General features: G+C 44.1%; 1 protein-coding gene across 3 annotated transcripts in view; it reads left to right on the forward strand.

The window, feature by feature from the left end:
- DPF3 (double PHD fingers 3) overlaps positions 1–19,085 on the forward strand; it is a 287,861-nt gene that overhangs the window by 251,044 nt on the left and 17,732 nt on the right. For all 3 annotated transcript variants that reach the window (XM_056133732.1, XM_056133734.1, XM_056133733.1), the window contains one exon: positions 18,143–18,255. In XM_056133732.1, the coding sequence (XP_055989707.1) occupies positions 18,143–18,255 (113 nt within the window). The remainder of the gene's footprint in view (positions 1–18,142; positions 18,256–19,085) is intronic.

Below are 19,085 nucleotides of genomic sequence, written 5' to 3' on the forward strand. Positions count from 1 at the left end.
AAAGCAGAAGGATGGTAAAAACTCATCTTTGTTATTTTATTTAAAAGCACCTTTTGGTTTGCCAAAGCACATACCCAATCACTCTGAGTCTAACAGTAAAGGATGGGGTGGGCAGGAGAGATGTGGGGGCTTTCCTTTGACCAGTACAAACCCATGGTATCAGGGACAGGTGCTCGTGGATGTCAGCTTCTACTTGTCCGTGAATTGGTACATTCCCTCATTGGATGACAATCATTTTGGTGGTGGTTGGGAGAGGGAAGGAAAGTCAGATCAGAGAGAATGAAGATGGGGACTCCCAGAAAGGGAGGAAGTACATTCAGGGCTGTACAACCACCAATACACCACGAAGAGGACTCAGCCTAGAAGCTTATTAAAATGCAGATGTATATTGGGTGGGTCTGGGGTGTGTGTTTCTAATAAGCTGGCAGTTGGTGCTTATTGTGGAATGCTTGTTTCCCGGTTGGGTTGTGAGCAGTAGTTAAGGGCTGGGAGAGAGAGGTCAGTATTTCTGGAAGAGCAGGGAATCTTGATTTGGTTGGTTGTATTCTTGAATGAAGAAACAGGAAGAAACACAGTGCTTATCTGTATGACTGTTGTGTAGGGTGTTGTGGTGGTGAAAGAAGAGTTGTGATTGGAACAGCAAAAAGGCCCAATGATGTTCAGAGTTCCCTTCCTGTCACAGGCAGTGGGGGAGGCTGGGGGGGGGGGGGCGTTGGTGTTTTAAGGACTGAATGCTGTCTCATAACTAATGAAATAGAAAATCATTAACCACTATTTATCTTTCAAATTATTTTCTGTGAAAAGATAAATCTCTGGCTTTAGGAATCCCATCTAAGCATCCAGCCACTGAACTTGGCCGCAATTCCTGCCACAGTCCTGGTGTTTGGGGAGGGCCCTATGGCTCAAACAGGGTTAATGGCTCGAACTTACTATAGACTGAATCCTTCATTCTCACAGGAGACTTCATACCTTGAGAGTTACTACCTTCCAGCTCAGAGTAGCAACTCGGGTTCTTCTGTATGTGAAATCCTACGTGGAGTACGGAACTGAGAGGGACTCTGCATTCTTATTGACGACAAAAGGAGGAGGATGCTGAACTTATTTGTGAAATCTCGTGCAAGGTTGGGTAAAAGAGTGATCTCACTGTCATGGCTTAGTGGACTCTGCAGGGAGATCAGATTCCCAGTCACCTCCATTTCTCAGAGCAACCCAAACCCTTTCAGAGATATCCATATCTCCATTTCCCTTCCTGTGAGGGCTTCATGAAGCTTCAAACAGGTGTGAGGCTCTTATCTCCAATTACAGAGTACCAGGAGAGACTCACTTGTATCTCTCTAATATTGATGGGAGTTTGGCATTGAGCAGAGTCCATAGACGGTGTGTCTTAGAGCATCATTTCTATTAAGTCAGAAGACAGATGCTGGTAACTGGAAATAGGCATTGATTTGCTTTCTCTTGTACTATCTCAACTCCCTAATTTATCCAGAGGAAGAAAATAAAGTCCATGTCAAATCAACTCCTCTAGTTTTCTAAGCAAACAGCGAGATCAATTCTCATTCATAAATTTCTTAGATAAATATTTGTTTTGTTTAAGGGAGAGCCAGCTTATCCTCTGATAGGAATCTGGCTGGTGGAAAATGCTTTATGGGGCTGACTTAGGGGCCCAATCTATGGAATGGGTGCAGAGTTGGTGTGTTGGGGTTGGAAGCAAGTGTTGAGTTAATATGGGTGTGATGAACACTGTCTTTGTTGTGCTCTTATGGAACTCTGGAACACAGTGTTGGTTTTGTCATTTCAGTGGCATAATTTTATTTCCTTTTAAAAAATTTTAATCTCTCAAGTAGTGCCTGAGGGGTTCTGGGGTCACTCAGCCTGGCTATGTTGGCCTGATTGTTCAGTGGCCAGGCCCAGTGGATCTGGGGCTAGCAGGACTATATCTAGCAATGTTGCTGTGAGGCAAGTTAGGGGGACATTCTGTGACATAGATCAAACTTGCGGCTACACTCATGCTAGGCATATGCTTCAGCTTGCCAGGCCATTATCTCCAGCTTTATTTCCTTCTTTTTGAGGGAATTGAAGTACAGAGAGGACCTCAGAGGCCCGAGGAGCCAGGGTGAGAGGCTTGAGGAGAAGCTGGCTGTCCCCATCATCATCCTCTTTCCCATTCTCCTACCATTACCATTTAGAAAGGGAAGCAGTGACCTGAGAAATTTGGGGGTGTGGTGAAGAGTAAAGGGGAAGAAGGGAGTCAGTGGGGCTGGTATGTAGGGTTACAGGCCTCTTGATTATCAGGGGGATAGTTTGGTGACTGCCAGAGAAGGGTCCCATCCTGTCTGCTTTGTTGTTTTCCTTTGAGCTAAGATGAGCAAAAAGCATTTCTTTCTGTGCCTCACAGGATGGTGTGTTCAAGGAGGTTTCTGGGCCCAAGGAGTCCTGGAGTGGGGTGCCTTAGATCTCTGTGTTCCTCTAAGGTGCTTCACAAGGTGCACTGGACAGGGAATGTTCACTTAGGATCAGTCTGTTGAGGTCTTAGCCAACCACCTCTGAGCAGGAATCAGTGACCTAGCCAGACTGAGGGTCATGGCAGCGGGTAACAAGGGACTGACACTTTTCTATTCCAGCCTCGGGAGCAGCGCTGTGACCAATGAGGTCAGCGGACCTCTCTTGAAATTCTGATGAGCTGAGGCCTCATCACGGTCTCAAAGGCTGCTGACCTACTTTTGGGAGCCTGCAGGGCCCTTTGTGTGGGCAGGACTGGCCTGCTCCTGGGTGCGTCTTCCCCAGGGGTTTCAAGGATTAGTCACTGCCAGATGGTGGGGACTTGATGCCTTGCTCATGTGAGCAAGCCCAGTTTCCTGAGAGATTTGGCAAAGAGGGATGGAATGTGGAGGCCCCGGAAGGCCTCAGGGGACAGCTGGCCCACCTCTGTGTGGTACAAATGCAGGAAACTGAACACAGAGAGATTCAGTGACCTGCCTCACTGTGCCTTAGCAAACATCTCATGAATTAAGGGGAGGAAATGTTTTATTAAACACCTTAAAATAGGAATGAAAATGAAGCTGGGTCTTTGTTGGCTTGACCATCCTGGAATATAGTGATAGAGTGGAGGAGTGAGATGCAGAGGAGAACCTAAAAGGCTAGAGTTTGAAATAACGGATTCTAGCCCTGCTGTTGGTCCCTGCTGACTGACCTGTTCTGAGCCTCAGTTTCCTCTTTTGTGTGTGTGTGGGGAGGGGGGAGTGCAGGGGGCGGTGTCATACCCAGTGATTCTCAGGGATTCCTTCTGGTTCTGCACTCAGGAATTACTCCTGGTGGTGCTCAGGAGGCCATATGTGATGCTGGTGAATGAACAGGGGTCAGCCATGTGCAAGGCAAGTGCCCACCCTACTGTACTATCGCTCCAGCCCCCCTCCCCACCAGTTTCCTCATTTAATTAGAAATGTATCTACTTTTCATAAGCTCATAAGATTTTTGGGGGTAATCAATTGAAACTGGTGAACATAAAAGTGCTTACTTGACAGCACTGTAAGTGATTATCATCAGAATATCTAAGCACTACTTTTTTCATTTTCTCCAAATTTTCTTGGGTGGTGGGGGTTCCTCTCAAGTGGTGTTCATGGGGCTGAGGAGCCATTCCAAGCAATTCCTGGCTAACCAGGCCAGACTGTTGAATGCAAAGGCCTGAGGATGCAGTGCTGCTGAGGACCTGTGGTGTGGGGATCACCAGGACCATGCAGGCAGTGTTTGGAGACCTCTAGAGCTAATGGTACTTGGAGGGACCATGTGGTGCTGGAGATTAAACTGGGATTCCATGAGGATGAGGCGTGTGCTTCTCAACACCTGTATTCTCTCTGGCTTGATCAAGTGCTGCTGTTGGTAGCTTGTTGCTTTGTTCTGTTGAACTTCCAGCAAGTCCCTGATTTTCTAAACTGGAGGATTTACTTGGGAACCAAGGTGGAAAACTTGCTGGAAGTTAGGGATGGGCTCAAGAAGGGAGAAGAAAAGAGAGGGGATCAAGGTGAGAGTGAGAACAAATCTGGGCAAGACTGGAGACCAGAGGGCAGTGTCTTTGGTGGAGAGGGTCTGCTCTGCCCCCACTGTATCAGAAGACTGGGCCAGGAAGCCATGGGCATGTCTTGCTTTGGTGAGAGGTTCCATACCATTTTGTCTCTTCCTGGTCAAGTCTGTACTGTCACTGAAGTGATTTCAGTTCCCACTGTTCATTGTTTTGAAGATTACTGAAAGAAGAAGAGGCTGTCTAGGGCGGAGAAAAAAAATGAGATAAAATTCCCAGACCTGTTCTGGCCCTCTCTGCTTAGCCCTGTGCTGAACCACACCGAGGCTGGACTCTGCCTATGCAGGAATCCTATCCCATGTCTGATTTTTTGAGTGCCTTCCCAATGCCCCTGACTCTTGGTCCTTCACTGCTGTTAGTTATCTATCGCCATGTAACAAATTACCTAACAGACTCAGCATCTTAGCTCAGAAGACACTTACTGCCTTATTGTTTCTGAGGGTCTATTATTTGGGAGCAGTTTAGTAGGTTCCTGGCACATGGTTCACCTGGGAGGTAGAAGCCAAGATTCCAACTGGGGCTGGCAAGTCATCACCAAGTGTGCTCACTTCCTGTCTTCTCTTCATACTTCCCAGTGTGTGTGTGTGTGTGTGTGTGTGTGTGTGTGTGTTTGTATGTGTGTTTTTTTGTCCAGGTTGTGCGGTGTTGGGAGAAGGCTTACTGCTGAGTAGCTGGCTTCCTCTAGAATGAGAAAATAGGGAAAGGGGTAGAGAGAAAAAACAACCAAAATAGAAAGCTGAGGACAAGGGAGAGGACCCAAGTAGTAGAAAATATGTCTAGCATATTTGAAGTCCTGAGTTCTATCACCATTTCTCTATGGCCCATCTGAGTATGCCTGGAGACCCCTGAGTACTGCTTGAGTGCCTTATACTTAAAAGAAATCTGGGATGGAGAGAGAGAGAGAGTACAGCAGGTAGGGTACTTGCCTTGCACACAACCAACCTGGGTTTGAGTCTCAGAACCTCATATAGTGCCCTGATCACTGCCATGAGTGATCCCTGAACACAGAGCCAGGAGTAAGCCAGTGGGTCCCCCAAAAACCAATCAAACCAAACAAAACCAACAAAACCCAAGCAAACAAACAAATAAACAAACAAAAAAGAACCCCCAACAACAAAAAGTCCAAAACAAAACAAAGCAGAACAAAGGACATCTAAGTGTCTTTTCCTAACTTAGTCTCCACGTAGCCTATCATCAGGTTCTCCTTCCTCTGTTGGTGGAAAGAAAGTCATTAAAGTCTGTCCCACTTTTAAGTGTGGGGATAAGTTCCCACCTTGTGGAAAGATGGGGATCAAAGAATTTGTGGTCATTTGGAAAATGCAACACTGATATCAACATTTCTGCCTGGTGGTCTGTCCATCCTGAACACTCTCTTCCTAACTCTTTATTCGCTATGACTCTTTATTCGCAATGTTGCTCCTGTGTTGGGCATCATGCCCTCTTGAGTTGAGCATTCTGGGAGAATTTCCCAGGCCACCTCTTTCGGATTCTGGAGCTGGAGACGTCTTCTCCAGAATCTGTCCCAGTTGCAGGCAAAGTCAAAGAATCCATGGTGAGAACTGGCTTCCAGGGACTGGATACATCTGATGGCAAGGACAGAAATGGATGGTGACAGAGGAACAGACATCTCCTGCCAGCGAGTGGAATTAGATCAAGTCAATGTTTCAGAGAATTTTTCTATGGTGCTTTCAAGTTTCAAGTTCTATGGTGCAGAGCAGACATGCCTGTGGAAGGAGAAGCTTCCCTCTCCTGCAGATGGCTGGTCTGATGTCACTGAGGTGCCCTGCCTTCCTCTTTCTGAATGCTATGCTCAGGCTTCTCCTTCGGGGACCACACTGTATCTCGGAAAGTGCCATCTCAGAGACATGGGCTGTCCGAGATCCATTCGTGCCTTTAATCCCATTTATTATCCTTCCCTCTTCACCAACCAGTTCCTCTTGATTTTTAAAAAACTGTTTGCTCTGTGGGCTGGAGCAATAGCATAGTGGTAGGGCGCCTGCCTTGCGCGCAGCCAGCCCAGCCGAGCCGGGTTCGATTCCTCTGCCCCTCTCGGAGAGCCTGGCAAGCTACCAAGAGTATTCAATATGCCAAACACAGTAACAAGAAGTCTCACAATGGAGATGTTATTGGACCCGCTCGAGCAAATCGATGAACAGCGGGAGGACAGGATAGGACAGGACAGTTTGCTCTGTGGTTTCTCCTGGAGAATATTACCAACTCACAAGACTATCCCTACCACCCACAGCAAAGTATTCTAATTCTGTACCCTCAGCTGGGTCCTGGCTTCTGAAGAGAGACCCATGTTCTCTTACTTGTACATGGCTATCTCTACTGAAGGTCTCATCTATGCTGCCAGTGCAGTGTGCAAAGAGGAAATCTGTTTTTTCTCTTTCAATCTCTCACCCCACCATGATCACAGTGTCACTATGACTCTATGGCCCAGTCTAGGGAATCTAGGTTCTGATGTCTAGATCTGATTCTTTTATCGTTCTCACATCCTATCCAGGCAGGCATACTTGTCCTGTTAGCTGATTCCACATCTCCAACATCTCTCACATTTATTCCCATGGTTCCTAGACCAGTCTTTGTGCCTTAACGAGACCAGTCCCCCACTAGTACAGGTACTCCACAAGGAGATTTTATCCAGGGGTTGATTGTTTAACATCTCTCCTAGTGGTCAGCCCATCCTGGGTGCCTAATATAAGTCCATTGACTAAATAGACATTATTTCTGGTCATGGCCGACCCGGGTTTCCTCTTGGAGAGCCCAGCAAGCTACCGGGAGTATCGTGCCAACACGGCAAAGCCTGGCAAGATACCGTGACGTATTCGATATGCCAAACACAGTAACATGTCTCACAATGGAGATGTTACTTGACCTGCTGGAGCAAATCGATGAACAATGGGAGGGAGGACAGTGCTACAGTGCTGGTCATGCTGCTCTAACTACCTCTCTAACACCTCTATCCTCTTCCTTCCTACCAGAATCACCTTGCTAAAGCATGAACATAGCAGATCAGGTCTTTGCTTTTAAAAACTGCATATTTCTCACTGTATATATAGTCAAATTCAAATCCTTATGCTTGCAGAAGAGTCCCTTCCCAATTATTTGTGTGTGTGTTTGTGTGTGTGTGTGTGTGTGTGAGGGGAGAACACCTGGCACTGCTTGGGGCCTACTCCTGGCTCTGTGTTCAAGGATCACCCCTGGCAGGACTTGGGAGATCATATAGGATGCCGGGGTCAATCTTAATCAATTAAGTGCAAAGCAAGTGACCTATCTGCTGTACTATCTTTCCAGCCATTTATTTTCCCCATGTGCATCATCAACTGTCATGTCTCCTTTCCCCTGCTATCCTGGAGCTAATCTGTTTTACCTGAGTGAACAAATTTCCTCTTTTTTCCTCTCCCCACAGTACTCTTCTACCTCTCTCTCTTTCTCTCTCTCTCTCTTTCCCTTGCCCTCTCTCGCTTTCTCTCGCTTTTGCTCTCACTCTCACTCTCTCTTTCACATCATCCTTCAAGGCCCCACTTAAATACTACCTTTTTTCCCAACAGCTTTCTCCCAGCCCCCATTATTTGTTGCTTCTGCATCTATGAACACCTTACTCATTCCTCTCCTGTAGCACTTAGTGTGTTGTGTATATCATTAAAAGAAAAAGAATATCTAACTCCCTAGTAGTTATCTGTAACTGCCTAAAAATTGCTCCAAAAATAATATATGATGAGAACAGATATGTATTATCTCCTAGTCTTGGGGAGTCTGGAATGAGGGTATGCTGAGCTGATATATCTGACTCACAGTATCTCACAACTTTGTGACCAGGTTGTCATTCAGGACCAGGGTTTCATTGGAAGACCCCCCTGGAGAGGATCCTACTAAAGCTTATTCACATGAATTTGGGGAGGAACTCAGTTCCTTCCAGGCTATGCGTGGAACTGAGGCCTCCCTTCATGTATAAACCTGTACCTTTCTACAGGGCATTTCCAACAAAGCAATTGGTTTCTCTTAGAACAAATGAGTGAGAAAGTACAACCGAGTGATAAAGACAGAAACCACAGTTTTTCTAACTTACTGTTAGAAATGATATCCCATCAGTTCTGTCACAGTTGATGGTGAGCAGTTCACTCTCATGGAGAGAGAAATGTACCAGTTCAATACCTGGAGCACTGATGACCACCTTTGGGGGTGCTAATCATTCTTCCCGAGGATGCCTCAAGGGAGGATTCATGTCTCATTTATCTGTGAACTCATAAGATCATGGAAATTAATGGGTGTTCAGTGAATCTGGTAAAATTAAATGGAATTCATTTCTATAAGAACGAGATCGGGATGAGTAGGTTATAGTTAAAAGAGTTCTCAAAATCAGACTAAAATCATTTAAAAAAAACACTCTACACTCTAAAACAAGTTTTAAAATGTCCTGGTTATATTGTTAGTCCTCTTGTTCTTGGAACTTCCAAGATTGGGATCCAGAATCTCAGCAGAAAGGAAAAAGAGGAGGAAGTCATCTTTTTCTTCCCTTTCACTTTTTTTCCCCTTTCAGAGTATACAGCTCTGGGGTTATTTTGAAGGAAAAATATGAGAATACCATTTCCAATATCTTCAGTCAACTCAAGAACATAGTCCACTCATGAATTCGTATGCCAGTTTGTGGATGTTCAGCAGTTGTGGGATCTCAGCCAATCAAGAGTTGACTAATTACTCTCCCCCACCCACACACACACCTTCAGCTGCATCTCAAAACCTTCTGGATGGTAATCAAGACAGAAGGGGGCCTGGAGATTAAAGGGCTTCCAATCTGTACAGCAATTCCTTCTTCTGCTCACTTTCTAAAGAAACCCCAGTCTTTAGCCAGGGCCTCCTCCTGATTGCTTCTGATGTCCAGAGAGCCTGAGATGCATGACCAGTGTCAGAAATTGACATCTGAGATTCATGTTTGGCTCTTCGTGATGCTTCAGGCTGGCTTCCACACAGTGTTCTGTTTGGCATTTTATGGCAGATGATTGCCTATAAATCTACAATTTCAGTTAAAAATTAAAAGGGAGTGTCAATTCAAGATGCTCATAATGCTGTCCTTTTCGTCCATACCATGTCTAGCAATATCTGTACACCATCCCATAACTTGCTCCATGCAGATCTACTATTCCTCATGGAAAAATCTTAGCCAGGATTTCTGTTTGCAAAGTAATTTATAACGCACTTGTCTGGATTGCATGGATGTGGCTGATGTGGTAGAGAAGTATTTTAGGCTTCTATATCTCTTTTACCTTTATGGCCATATTTTGATGTTGGTTTTGGATTAGCATTGGGATAGTCAACATTAACTATTATAATATTAACATAAATTCTAGTATTGTAGTAGTACTTAACAGTTTATTTTAATTTTCTTTTCTTTTTTTGTTTTTGGGGCTCATCTGGTGATGCTCAGGGGTTATTCCTGGCTCTGCACTCAGTGTGGCTTGGGAAACTATATGGATGCCAGAGATTGAAACTGGGTTGGCTATGTGCAAGGCAAGAGCCCTACCGGCTGTACTATCTCTGTCACGGTCACGGTCCTCCCGTTGTTCATTGATTTGCTTGAGCGGGCCCAGTAACGTCTCCATCATGAGACTTGTTGTTACTATCTCTGTAGGCCCCTTAATTTTCTTTTTAGTGTTTTTTTTTCTCCTTGAGTTTTAGCTGGAAAACTTTAGAAGACTGTTATTCTGCCAATCAAATGGGGGAAATTAGGATTAGTAGTATCTAAAATATTACTTCTTATGAGTGGCATAGAGAGGACAACAGCTTCATAGGTAACAAATTCTTACCTCTTCAATTAATACATTAGAAAATGAATGCCCCAAGAGGGAAAATAACTTGTCCAAGGGACCCAGATGCTGCAGTATAGTTCAAATGACGAGACTTGTTCCCTGAGTTCGTGTTTTGTTTTTTTTCACTGTTGTATCCTCAGTGTATAGAAGAAAGTGGCTGCCAAAATAGTTGAAGGAGTAAGTAGATGAATAGGCTATCATTGACTCTCAGTTATAATAATTAATTAGAGGTTCTGGGATCCTTATTGTGGTTTTTGATGTCTTTCTAGAGCTCTGACTTATCTCCAACCTAGGTCAGTCCAGTTAAGTTATATAATTCCCAAGGGTGCCTTATCTCATTATTTCAGTTTAAGAGGCTCAAATACAGTAAACTTAGAGTTACTGATGGGTGTGTGAAAGTCAAGGGATCTCTATTTTGGAGCAGACTTGAAAATTTCTGGAATTTCTAGTGCTATATGAGAATGGCACCATGAGTCCTTGACTCTTTACTTAATGAGAGTGCCTTGAATGAGTGTGACTTAGAGTTCTTGAGAATAAAGACACATGCAATCATCTCTGTTTTGATTTTCATGTGTCCTGGAGTTTTACAGATTTGGGGAAGGATAAGCAGACCCCGAAAAAAAAATTAAACTTTCCACACAGTGGTGTTTTGCCCAAGCAAAGAGCAACCAGAGTGTGTAGCGTTATTTATTTATTTATTGAATCACCATGAGATACAGTCACAAAGCTTTTTCATGTTTGAGCTTCAGTCATACAATGATTGAACACTCATGCCTCCACCAGTGGACATTTTTCATCACCAATGTCCCTAGTATTCCCCCCCCCCCCCCATCCCAACTCTTCCCCTGCTTCTATGGTAGGGCAATTTCCCCCATACTCTCTCTACTTTGGGGCGTTATGGTTTGCAATAAGATACTGAGAGGCTATCACATTTAGTTCTTTATCTACTTTCAGCATACATCTCCCATCCTGAACAATCCCTCCAAACATCATTTACTTAGTGATCCCTTCTCTATTCCAGCTGCCTTCTCCCCCAGCTCATGAGGCAGGCTTCCAACCATGGAGCAATATTCCTGGCCCTTGTCTCTACTGTCCTTGGGTATGAGTCTCATATTATGTTATTTTATATTCCACAAATGAGTGGAGTTTTGTTTGCTCTTTATCCTTTCAACTACTTTTCTTTGACCTTTTTGAAGTACATGAAAAGTGATGAGGGAAAAAAGGAGCCACACAGGTGCCTCTGGAGGGCCGTGTGGCCATCGATTTGCATGTGTTTTAGTTTTAGAAGTAATGTCTGAGGGAGAGGCAAGAGGGGAGCTTGCAGACCCTCACAGAACGTTCATGTAGCAGAGCTGGAGAAGTAATCCATATGAGAAGCAGAGCCTGGTTAACACACTCATCATGGTTTGTGTACAGAGATTGATTTCTTGATTGCTCAGCACTGGTTTTCCCCTTTACAGATTAAGCATGGTGACTCAGAGCATCATTTCCTCCACCTAATGAGTGAGGAACAGGGATGGGAGAGAGAGAGAGTGAGAGAGAAAGAGAGAGAAAAGAGAAAACAGAATGAATGAAATGAATGAATGTCAATGAATCGATCTGAGTAAAGTAAGCTAGTAAATTTTTCTCTCTTCAATTTACTCTTCAGCATGGATGATTTAGAATTGACTGTGCTTTTCATAACTTTATTAAAGCATCTTACATAAACTTGTGATATGTAAATGTTAGACATTTTTGTGTATATGAATATAGAAAATTCTTAGAAATTTGGGCCAAATTCTTTTTTTTTTAAATTGAATTACCATGAGCTACAGTTACAAAACTTTCATGTTTGAGTTTCAGTCATACAATGATCGAACACTCATTCCTTACTCCACCGGTGTCCATTTTCCACTACCAATGTCCCCAGTATCCCTCCCCCATTTCCCCGCCCATCCCACGCCTCCCCCTGCCTCTATGGCAGACAGTGCCCTTTTACTCTCTCTCTCTACTTATGGGTATTATGGTTTGCAATACAGCCAAATTATTTTCTAATGAATGCCCCTGGAGTCTTGTTTTTTGGTACTATTTCAGATTGGAATTGATCTGCTGTACTTTATATAATTTATATAAATCAGAGACCGAGGAGTATGACATGAGTTTTGCATCTATTTGCTTGAAAATCATGGATATTTAGGTTCTCCTTTTCTGAGAAATTGGTTTTTAAGAGCTCAACATTGATAATCAAGGTGATAAAATATAATTAGGTATTTATAATTTTATGATGGATAAATAATAGACCATGCTCATTTTGTAGTTATCTGGGTTGGTTTTATTTATGTTTTCAGCATATACCTACCAAGATAATATGCTTTTCCCCCCAGTACTCTAATCAGTGATGTGGCTTAGTTTTCTCCAAATTAAATACTGGCAATAATGAAATAAAAACTCTTTTAATAAGAATCATAATGTAAGAAACACATGTCATAGCAGTATGTACATATAATAATAATTATTATTATAACTTTTTGCCCAGAGTTAGCTGAAATGAAATGTGTTTCTCTGGATGTGTTGAATATCCATAGAGTGCAGCTGATTGGTCAATGATTTCAGTTAGCTTCTAAGTCTTAATTGTAATGTGAATTTGATCAATAAGGTATATTTAGATACCTTTATTGCTAGAAGGTTGGAAATATCTACATGTGTGAGCAGCTATGTATGAATGTATGTGAAAGTAGGAGGCTCTGAATCTGAAACCATTCTGGTTTTCCCTGGATTTTTATCTCAGTGCCTTCTCACCTAAATACCAGGAAATTCTCTTGGCTCTCTCTGCAGTGTTCTCAGCATCTCCTCACACGCGCTCTGTAAAGACAGGCACTGGGACCTTCCAGGCAAGGGAGCAGTCATGATTCAGACGCCTCCTTCTCTCTGAGCTCAGCAGCCTGGAGAGTCCTAACGCAAGCCTCATGGACACGCTACTTTCTGAGAAGCTTCTCAGCCCTGCTCACTTCCCTTCTCTTCCTATCTGCTGACAGAGCACCCTGAAGCCAAATCCTGTTGTCCCGCAGTCCTGTCCAGAAGTTAGGTTGGCCTTACATGGTGGCCTGCGGTGACATTTCCTGTGTCAACTTTTAGGGAAGGGTGAGGTCAGTTTTGGAAGGGTTGAAGGCTGGATTCAAAAGACCTCTTCACTCCAAACTCACAGCTGGGCCAACTCAACAGGCGGGCAGAGGAGTCTAACCCGCTTGGAAGGATACGATGGGAGGAAAGCTTGCTCTTTAATAATCTGGCCAAGTGAATCATGTGCACGGCACCCTTTTCTGAATTCACTGTGGTAATTGTAATCTTATAAATGGCTTGTTGAGTCATCTCTCTCAGGGGTACCTGGGAAGGGCTGCTTCCCCTCCACCCAATTGGGCTGTTTAAATAGCAATACAGATGCTCCTTGGCTTGTTTTTGTTTTTGTTTTTGAATCATACCTGGTGATGCTTAGGGGTTATTCCTGGATCTGCACTCAGGAATTACTCCTGGCGGTGCTTGGGGGAGCATATGGATTTCTAGAGATTGAACTTTGTCTATCATGTGCAAGGCAAGCATCCTACCTCCTATATGATCACTCTGGCCCACAGGTGCTCCTTGTTTTAAAGAAACCAGAGAGGGTTGAAGAGATAGTACAGGAAGTAGGTACTTACTTTGCAAACAGCTGACCTGGGTTTGATCCATGAGCACCACCAGGAGTAAATCTGAGCATTGCTGGGTATGGTCCAGAAAACCAAAAAGAAGAGAAAACTGGAGATATGAGAGAAATCTTAGTGTCCAAACAAGTACATGAGTGTAATGGTTAACTTTATGAAAGATAAAGGTAGGGATTTTTTAACTGAGTGACTATAAGTAAATTTCTTTATAATAATGTGCCTCATATTTTCCCCTACCAGACTTGAGTAGGAAAGACTGTCTAGTTTTTCTGACTTCCAGGAATTTTAGGAATTAGCTCTGGGCAGGAATTCCAGCAGTGATACTTAGAAATAGTGTTCTATTACTTTTCTTGGAAACTTCCCCCCCCCCCTTTTTTTTCAAAAGTAGCATACGTGATTTAAGTCATTTCTGTGAGCTTTTGTTGTTGTTTGGGGGTGAGGGACACCCCAGGTAATGCTTAAGGCATTGTTACTGGAGGTGCTCAGGGGACCTCAGGGTGCCAATAATCAAACCTGGGCCTGCTACAGGCAAAGTATGTGTTCAGCTATGTGCTATCTCTCTGATCCTCTGTCCTTATAGTTAGGATTTTATTTGACATGACCTTTGCAGATTTGGAGGTGGGCCAAAGACAACTAACCTGATCTGATAGTAGAGACCAGAGGTTTCATCTGGGGCATAATGTTTGTACATGCTAGTGGTTGCACGGATCTCCCCACTCTGCCAAGAAGTCGCATGCCTGCTTCCCTCTGACACTTGAGGGCTGGCTTAGTTCAGAGTTGTTCTGTGAGGGTTGAACTTCCTCTTTACCCTGAGGGAGGCTTCATGAATCTTTTTTCCCTTCCTCTGGGCTTGAAGGTCTTGGGGTGGGGCTGGGGATGTTTCAATGCAATGTTCTCAAAATGGGAACACAGAAAGAATCCAGGTTTGGTTTGCTTGTTTGTTTGTTTGTTTGTTTTCAAGAGACGTCCAACAGGAGTTTCTCAAACCCATTTTATTAATGCTTCCCAAGCTTTCTCCAAAATGAATCCAGAGCTCGGCATAACAGTGTACAAGGACTTGCACTCTCCTTAATTGTCAAGGCATGCCGCCCTTCAACCCACCTGTGGAAGCTGTCCCTGGGACCCAGATGCTTTGAGTTCCACATCCTGCTCTGGAGCAAGCCAGTCTGTCTTTCTGGGGAAGAAAGCGCTATTGTCAGTACGAAAATCTGGCACCCTTCTGCCAACTTGCTCTTGCTCAGGGTCCTCACTGAGCAACAATAAATTTGCCCAGCCTGCACAGCATTAGCTGTAGCCCTCATCTGCCCAAAATATCTTATTCGGGCTGTGGTGATCCCACACTTGCACAGGTGGAGTACAGGCTCTTTCACCATCCTTGATGTCATTCCTGTGTTCTTTTGATCATTAAATAATTGAGTTCTTCAATACTCATTTCTAGACTTTCTGAAGAAGGGGCACCTCTTCTCTCTCTCTTCCCTTTTCTTCATTTCATTAATTCACATCATTTCAAAGATGACCAATGCAGTAATCCCTCCTAAATCTGTGTATAAATTATCATTCCCTGCCGATCTCTAAATTCATATATTCCACTATGTGCTTGATGTTTTCACAGGCACATAACCTACAGTACTCCATTTCTCCATACAGTTTCTTAGAGCTGAAACTCTTTCTTCTCTCTCTCTCTCTCTTTCTCTCTCTCTCTCTCTCTCCCCACCCACCCTACCCTTCCTTCCTATACTTGTATCTACTCAACTAATTGTCAAGTCCTGTCAACTTTATGTTTACTATTTCCTAAATTTCCAGACAAAAATACTTTCTTCTTTATATTATTTTTGCTTCACAACAAATTCTTTCCTTTTACAGAATTTTTCTTCCTTCCAACTAATATTTTCTTCCTTCCTATTAAAATTTTGTGTTTTCGTTACCGAAAAAGATGTCTTGGGGCCAGAGTGATAGTACAGTGGGTAGAACACTTGCCATTGCATGGGACTGACTCTAATTTGACCCCCAGTATCATATACAACCCCTTGAACTCTCTAGGAGTGATTTCTGAGCATAGACCCAGGAGTAAATCTTTATCCCAGTCCATTGTCACCAAAAACCTAAAAAAAAAATCTTTTCAACTTTTTTTCTGCTTGAAATAAGTATAGTTTCATAGAAAGTTACAGAATTTATTACTGAGAGACCCAGGAACCCTTCATCTTGTTTCCCCCACTTGTTGGTAACGTGTTACATAGCTACAGCACACAATAGAACCAGGCAAGGGACATCAAAGATGTCATTGCAGAGCTGGTTCAGTGTTTCACATAAAACATTTGCTTGTTGACCAAACGTGTGTATTTCCCACCCCTGTGATTCCTCCTCATCTGTTAGGTATAAGCTGAAAGATCTTTGTCAGGGCAGATTTCCTTGACATCTAAGATGAGATTTTTGTTCTCTTGTGGCTTGTTGGCATTGCCAATGATGCTTTTGCCTTCCTGGCATTTATCATACAATGGTAAGTAAATGGAGATGTGTGCAGCATACTAATTTGAGTTCTCTGCTTAGAGTAGGGGTATCTGACTGGTCACTCTATCTTTTCTGTCTGATGCAATGACTGATCTACCTCAAGAAATTCTTTGGTTACCAAACAGTTATTGTAAACTATCTGGATGTGGCTAGGGTATGGCCCAAGGGCATGCAATCAGGCAATATGTACTTGCTAATATAAAGATGAATCTCTTCCTACAACTCATCTCCATGAGCTCATCTTTAAACTTCCCATGGGTGCCCTGGGCTGGAACGATAGCACAGTAGGTAGGGTGTTTGCCTTGCATGTGGCTAACTCGGCCAACTTGAGTTTGATTCCTTTGCCCCTCTTGGAGAGCCCGGCAAGCTACCGAGAGTATCTCGCTGGCACTGCAAAGCCTGGCATGCTACCCCTGACGTATTCAATATGTCAAACACAGTAACAAGTCTCACAATGTTACTGGGCCCACTCGAGCAAATTGATGAACAACAGGAGTACAGTGACAGTGACAGTGATGGGTGCCCTGGGCTCATGACACCCTGAATCTCAAATGGGTATTTTCTCTTATTCCTATTTCTGTGTTCTCTCTGAGAGATTGTCACAGGGTGCCACTCTCGCGAGTCTTCTTAGATCTCTGAGATGTTTTTAGGAACCTCGGCTGATGTGCCCAGGCTTTTGCTGAAAGCCTTCAACATCTTTGAAGCCACAACCATAATGGCACCTCCAAAGGAACATTTATTTAGTGAGGGATAGAGGGAGAGCTGAAATTTTTTTAGATAAGCTTTCTCCTTTCTCTTTTTAGTGCTTCTACTCACTTGTCCTAAATCTTTGCCACTCCCCTTCATCAACGAATCATTTCCAGTCCCACTTCCAAAGAGTACTGAGTGTGATTGGATATCTGGAGACCAGATGGATGGATCTTGCGTTGGCTGAGTAGACGTTGCTTGTCACAGAGTCTGTGTTGAAACCAGGTCTCTGAGAACTTGGAAGGGAGAAAGTGGGGGTGTCCCACCAACAGTGTTCTTGCTCAGACATGATCTCTCACAAGCAAAGTATCTCTCACAGCATACTTTGTCATTGTAGGGGGAGCAGAGTGGGAGCTCTGGCATTTTGGAGAGTGGTGAACCCCTCTAGTAGGCAATTCTTTTGTGATATGGCCAGGAATAGGCTTGGTCATGGGTGCCCCAGGAAGATTCTTAGCTGGGGCTCATTGCTGCCCTCCCACAGCTAGCATATCTCTGTGGAGGTGAGTAATGGCTGAGAATAGAGATTTTCTCTGCATGTCAAGGCTTGGGTGTGGGTCTGTGGGGCTTGTGTGCTCTAAGGCCACCAGTTAATGTCCTTTTCTGATTTTGCTATTGATTCAAAAAACATTTCACTTGGGACAGAGAAAAGAGCCCACTATGGGTTTCTTGCTGCAGGCCTGGCCAGTGTGGTGATGTTACAGCCTCTAGGCCACTGGCCTCTGGAGTTCAGTTACTGTGCAGGACATGAACTTCTAGTTCCCGTGGGCATGGTGGCACTTTTGGTTCAATGCCTCAAAGTTCCCTGTGCCTGGAACCCTCCCTCTAGAGCTCTCTGACTATCCTGTGCCCTAAGGCAGTGTTAATATAATGGATCAGATGCTCCAGTTTGTTCTTGCATATTGCTTTTGCTGTGGTTGATTCTGAAGGTTGGGAGAAAATGGGGGTGACTTTCATGGTGTGTGATACACAATTTCCCTTCCCCTTCATTTTAATGACCACTTTCTGTCCCTACCAGGGGTTTTTACCTCTCCCCAGAGGGAAACTAGAAGAGAAAAGAGCTCTTGAGGCAAGAGGACCTGCACCGTTGGTACTCATGCCTGGTACAAGGATTGATAACTAGTTCTCTTTTTTGGACCTTGAGCTGATGTAACTATGGACGGAATAGGAGTATGGTAGGGTCCTATCCAGAACCCCAGTTTCTTATCCAGTTCATGCCAGACTTTCCCTGCCTTTAAATGGAGCATCCATATGTTTTGCATTAGTGGAGTTGAGAGGCGACAGGTTGAATGCTATGGACCTAATACAACCCCTTTTCCTGATTTTTCTAGGTCATCCAACCTGCCTGCAGTTCACCCTGAACATGACCGAGGCTGTCAAGACCTATAAGTGGCAATGCATAGAGTGCAAATCCTGCATCCTCTGTGGGACTTCGGAGAATGATGTGAGTGTGGGATTCTCTGGGGGTGGGAAAAGGCTGTGGAGCCTGGAGTCCTTCGAGGGAGGGTAAAAGGCAGGACTCTTGTCACTGCACTTGTGGGGGGAAGGCTAGGACCTCCCCCAGGTCTTTGCCCCAGGCTCTCTGGGCTCTTGCCCACACAGCCTCTGTGTTCTCTGCCTGTGGAGAGAGGAGTGGGAGGTGCTGGAAGACACTGTCCCACTGGCCATTGTTCCAGAGCATGTGCTATCAGTGGGTCAGTGCTAAGGGTAATACATGCAGGAGCTTAAAGCCACCATTCTTGTTTTTTCATTAAGGGCAATTTCAAATATATATCAAGAATGAATTGATAATAGCCCATAACGTAGTTTAACAATGATCAATTTTATTTCATAAATACTGCCACTTTCTTCTACTACTTAATCCCAGTTAGAATAGCACTTCACCTGAATATTTCTCCTTTTATTTTAAAAGGTAACTCAAAATGGTAAGGATTTACTTCCTAATAAAAATCACAAAATATTAATGTGCTAAAATAGTTCTCAATCAGATAGAGAAGGGAGCACCAAGTAAAGGGTGTTGGGAGGATCCTCCCAGGATGGGAGAAGCATGCTGAAAGTAGACTATAGACCAAACATGATTACCACTCAATGCCTCTTTTGCAAACCACAACACCCAAACGGAGAGAGAGAACAAAAGGGAATGCCCTGCCACAGAGGCAGGGTGGGATTGGGGGAGGGGTCTGGCGGGGGGAGGGATACTGGGATACTGGGACCCGTGGTGGTGGAAAATGGGCACTGGTGGAGGGATGGGTACACTGTATAACTGAAACCCAA

Source organism: Sorex fumeus, unplaced genomic scaffold, assembly GCF_029834395.1.
Source record: "Sorex fumeus unplaced genomic scaffold, SorFum_2.1 ptg000098l, whole genome shotgun sequence".
Classification (NCBI taxonomy): Eukaryota; Metazoa; Chordata; class Mammalia; order Eulipotyphla; family Soricidae; genus Sorex; species Sorex fumeus.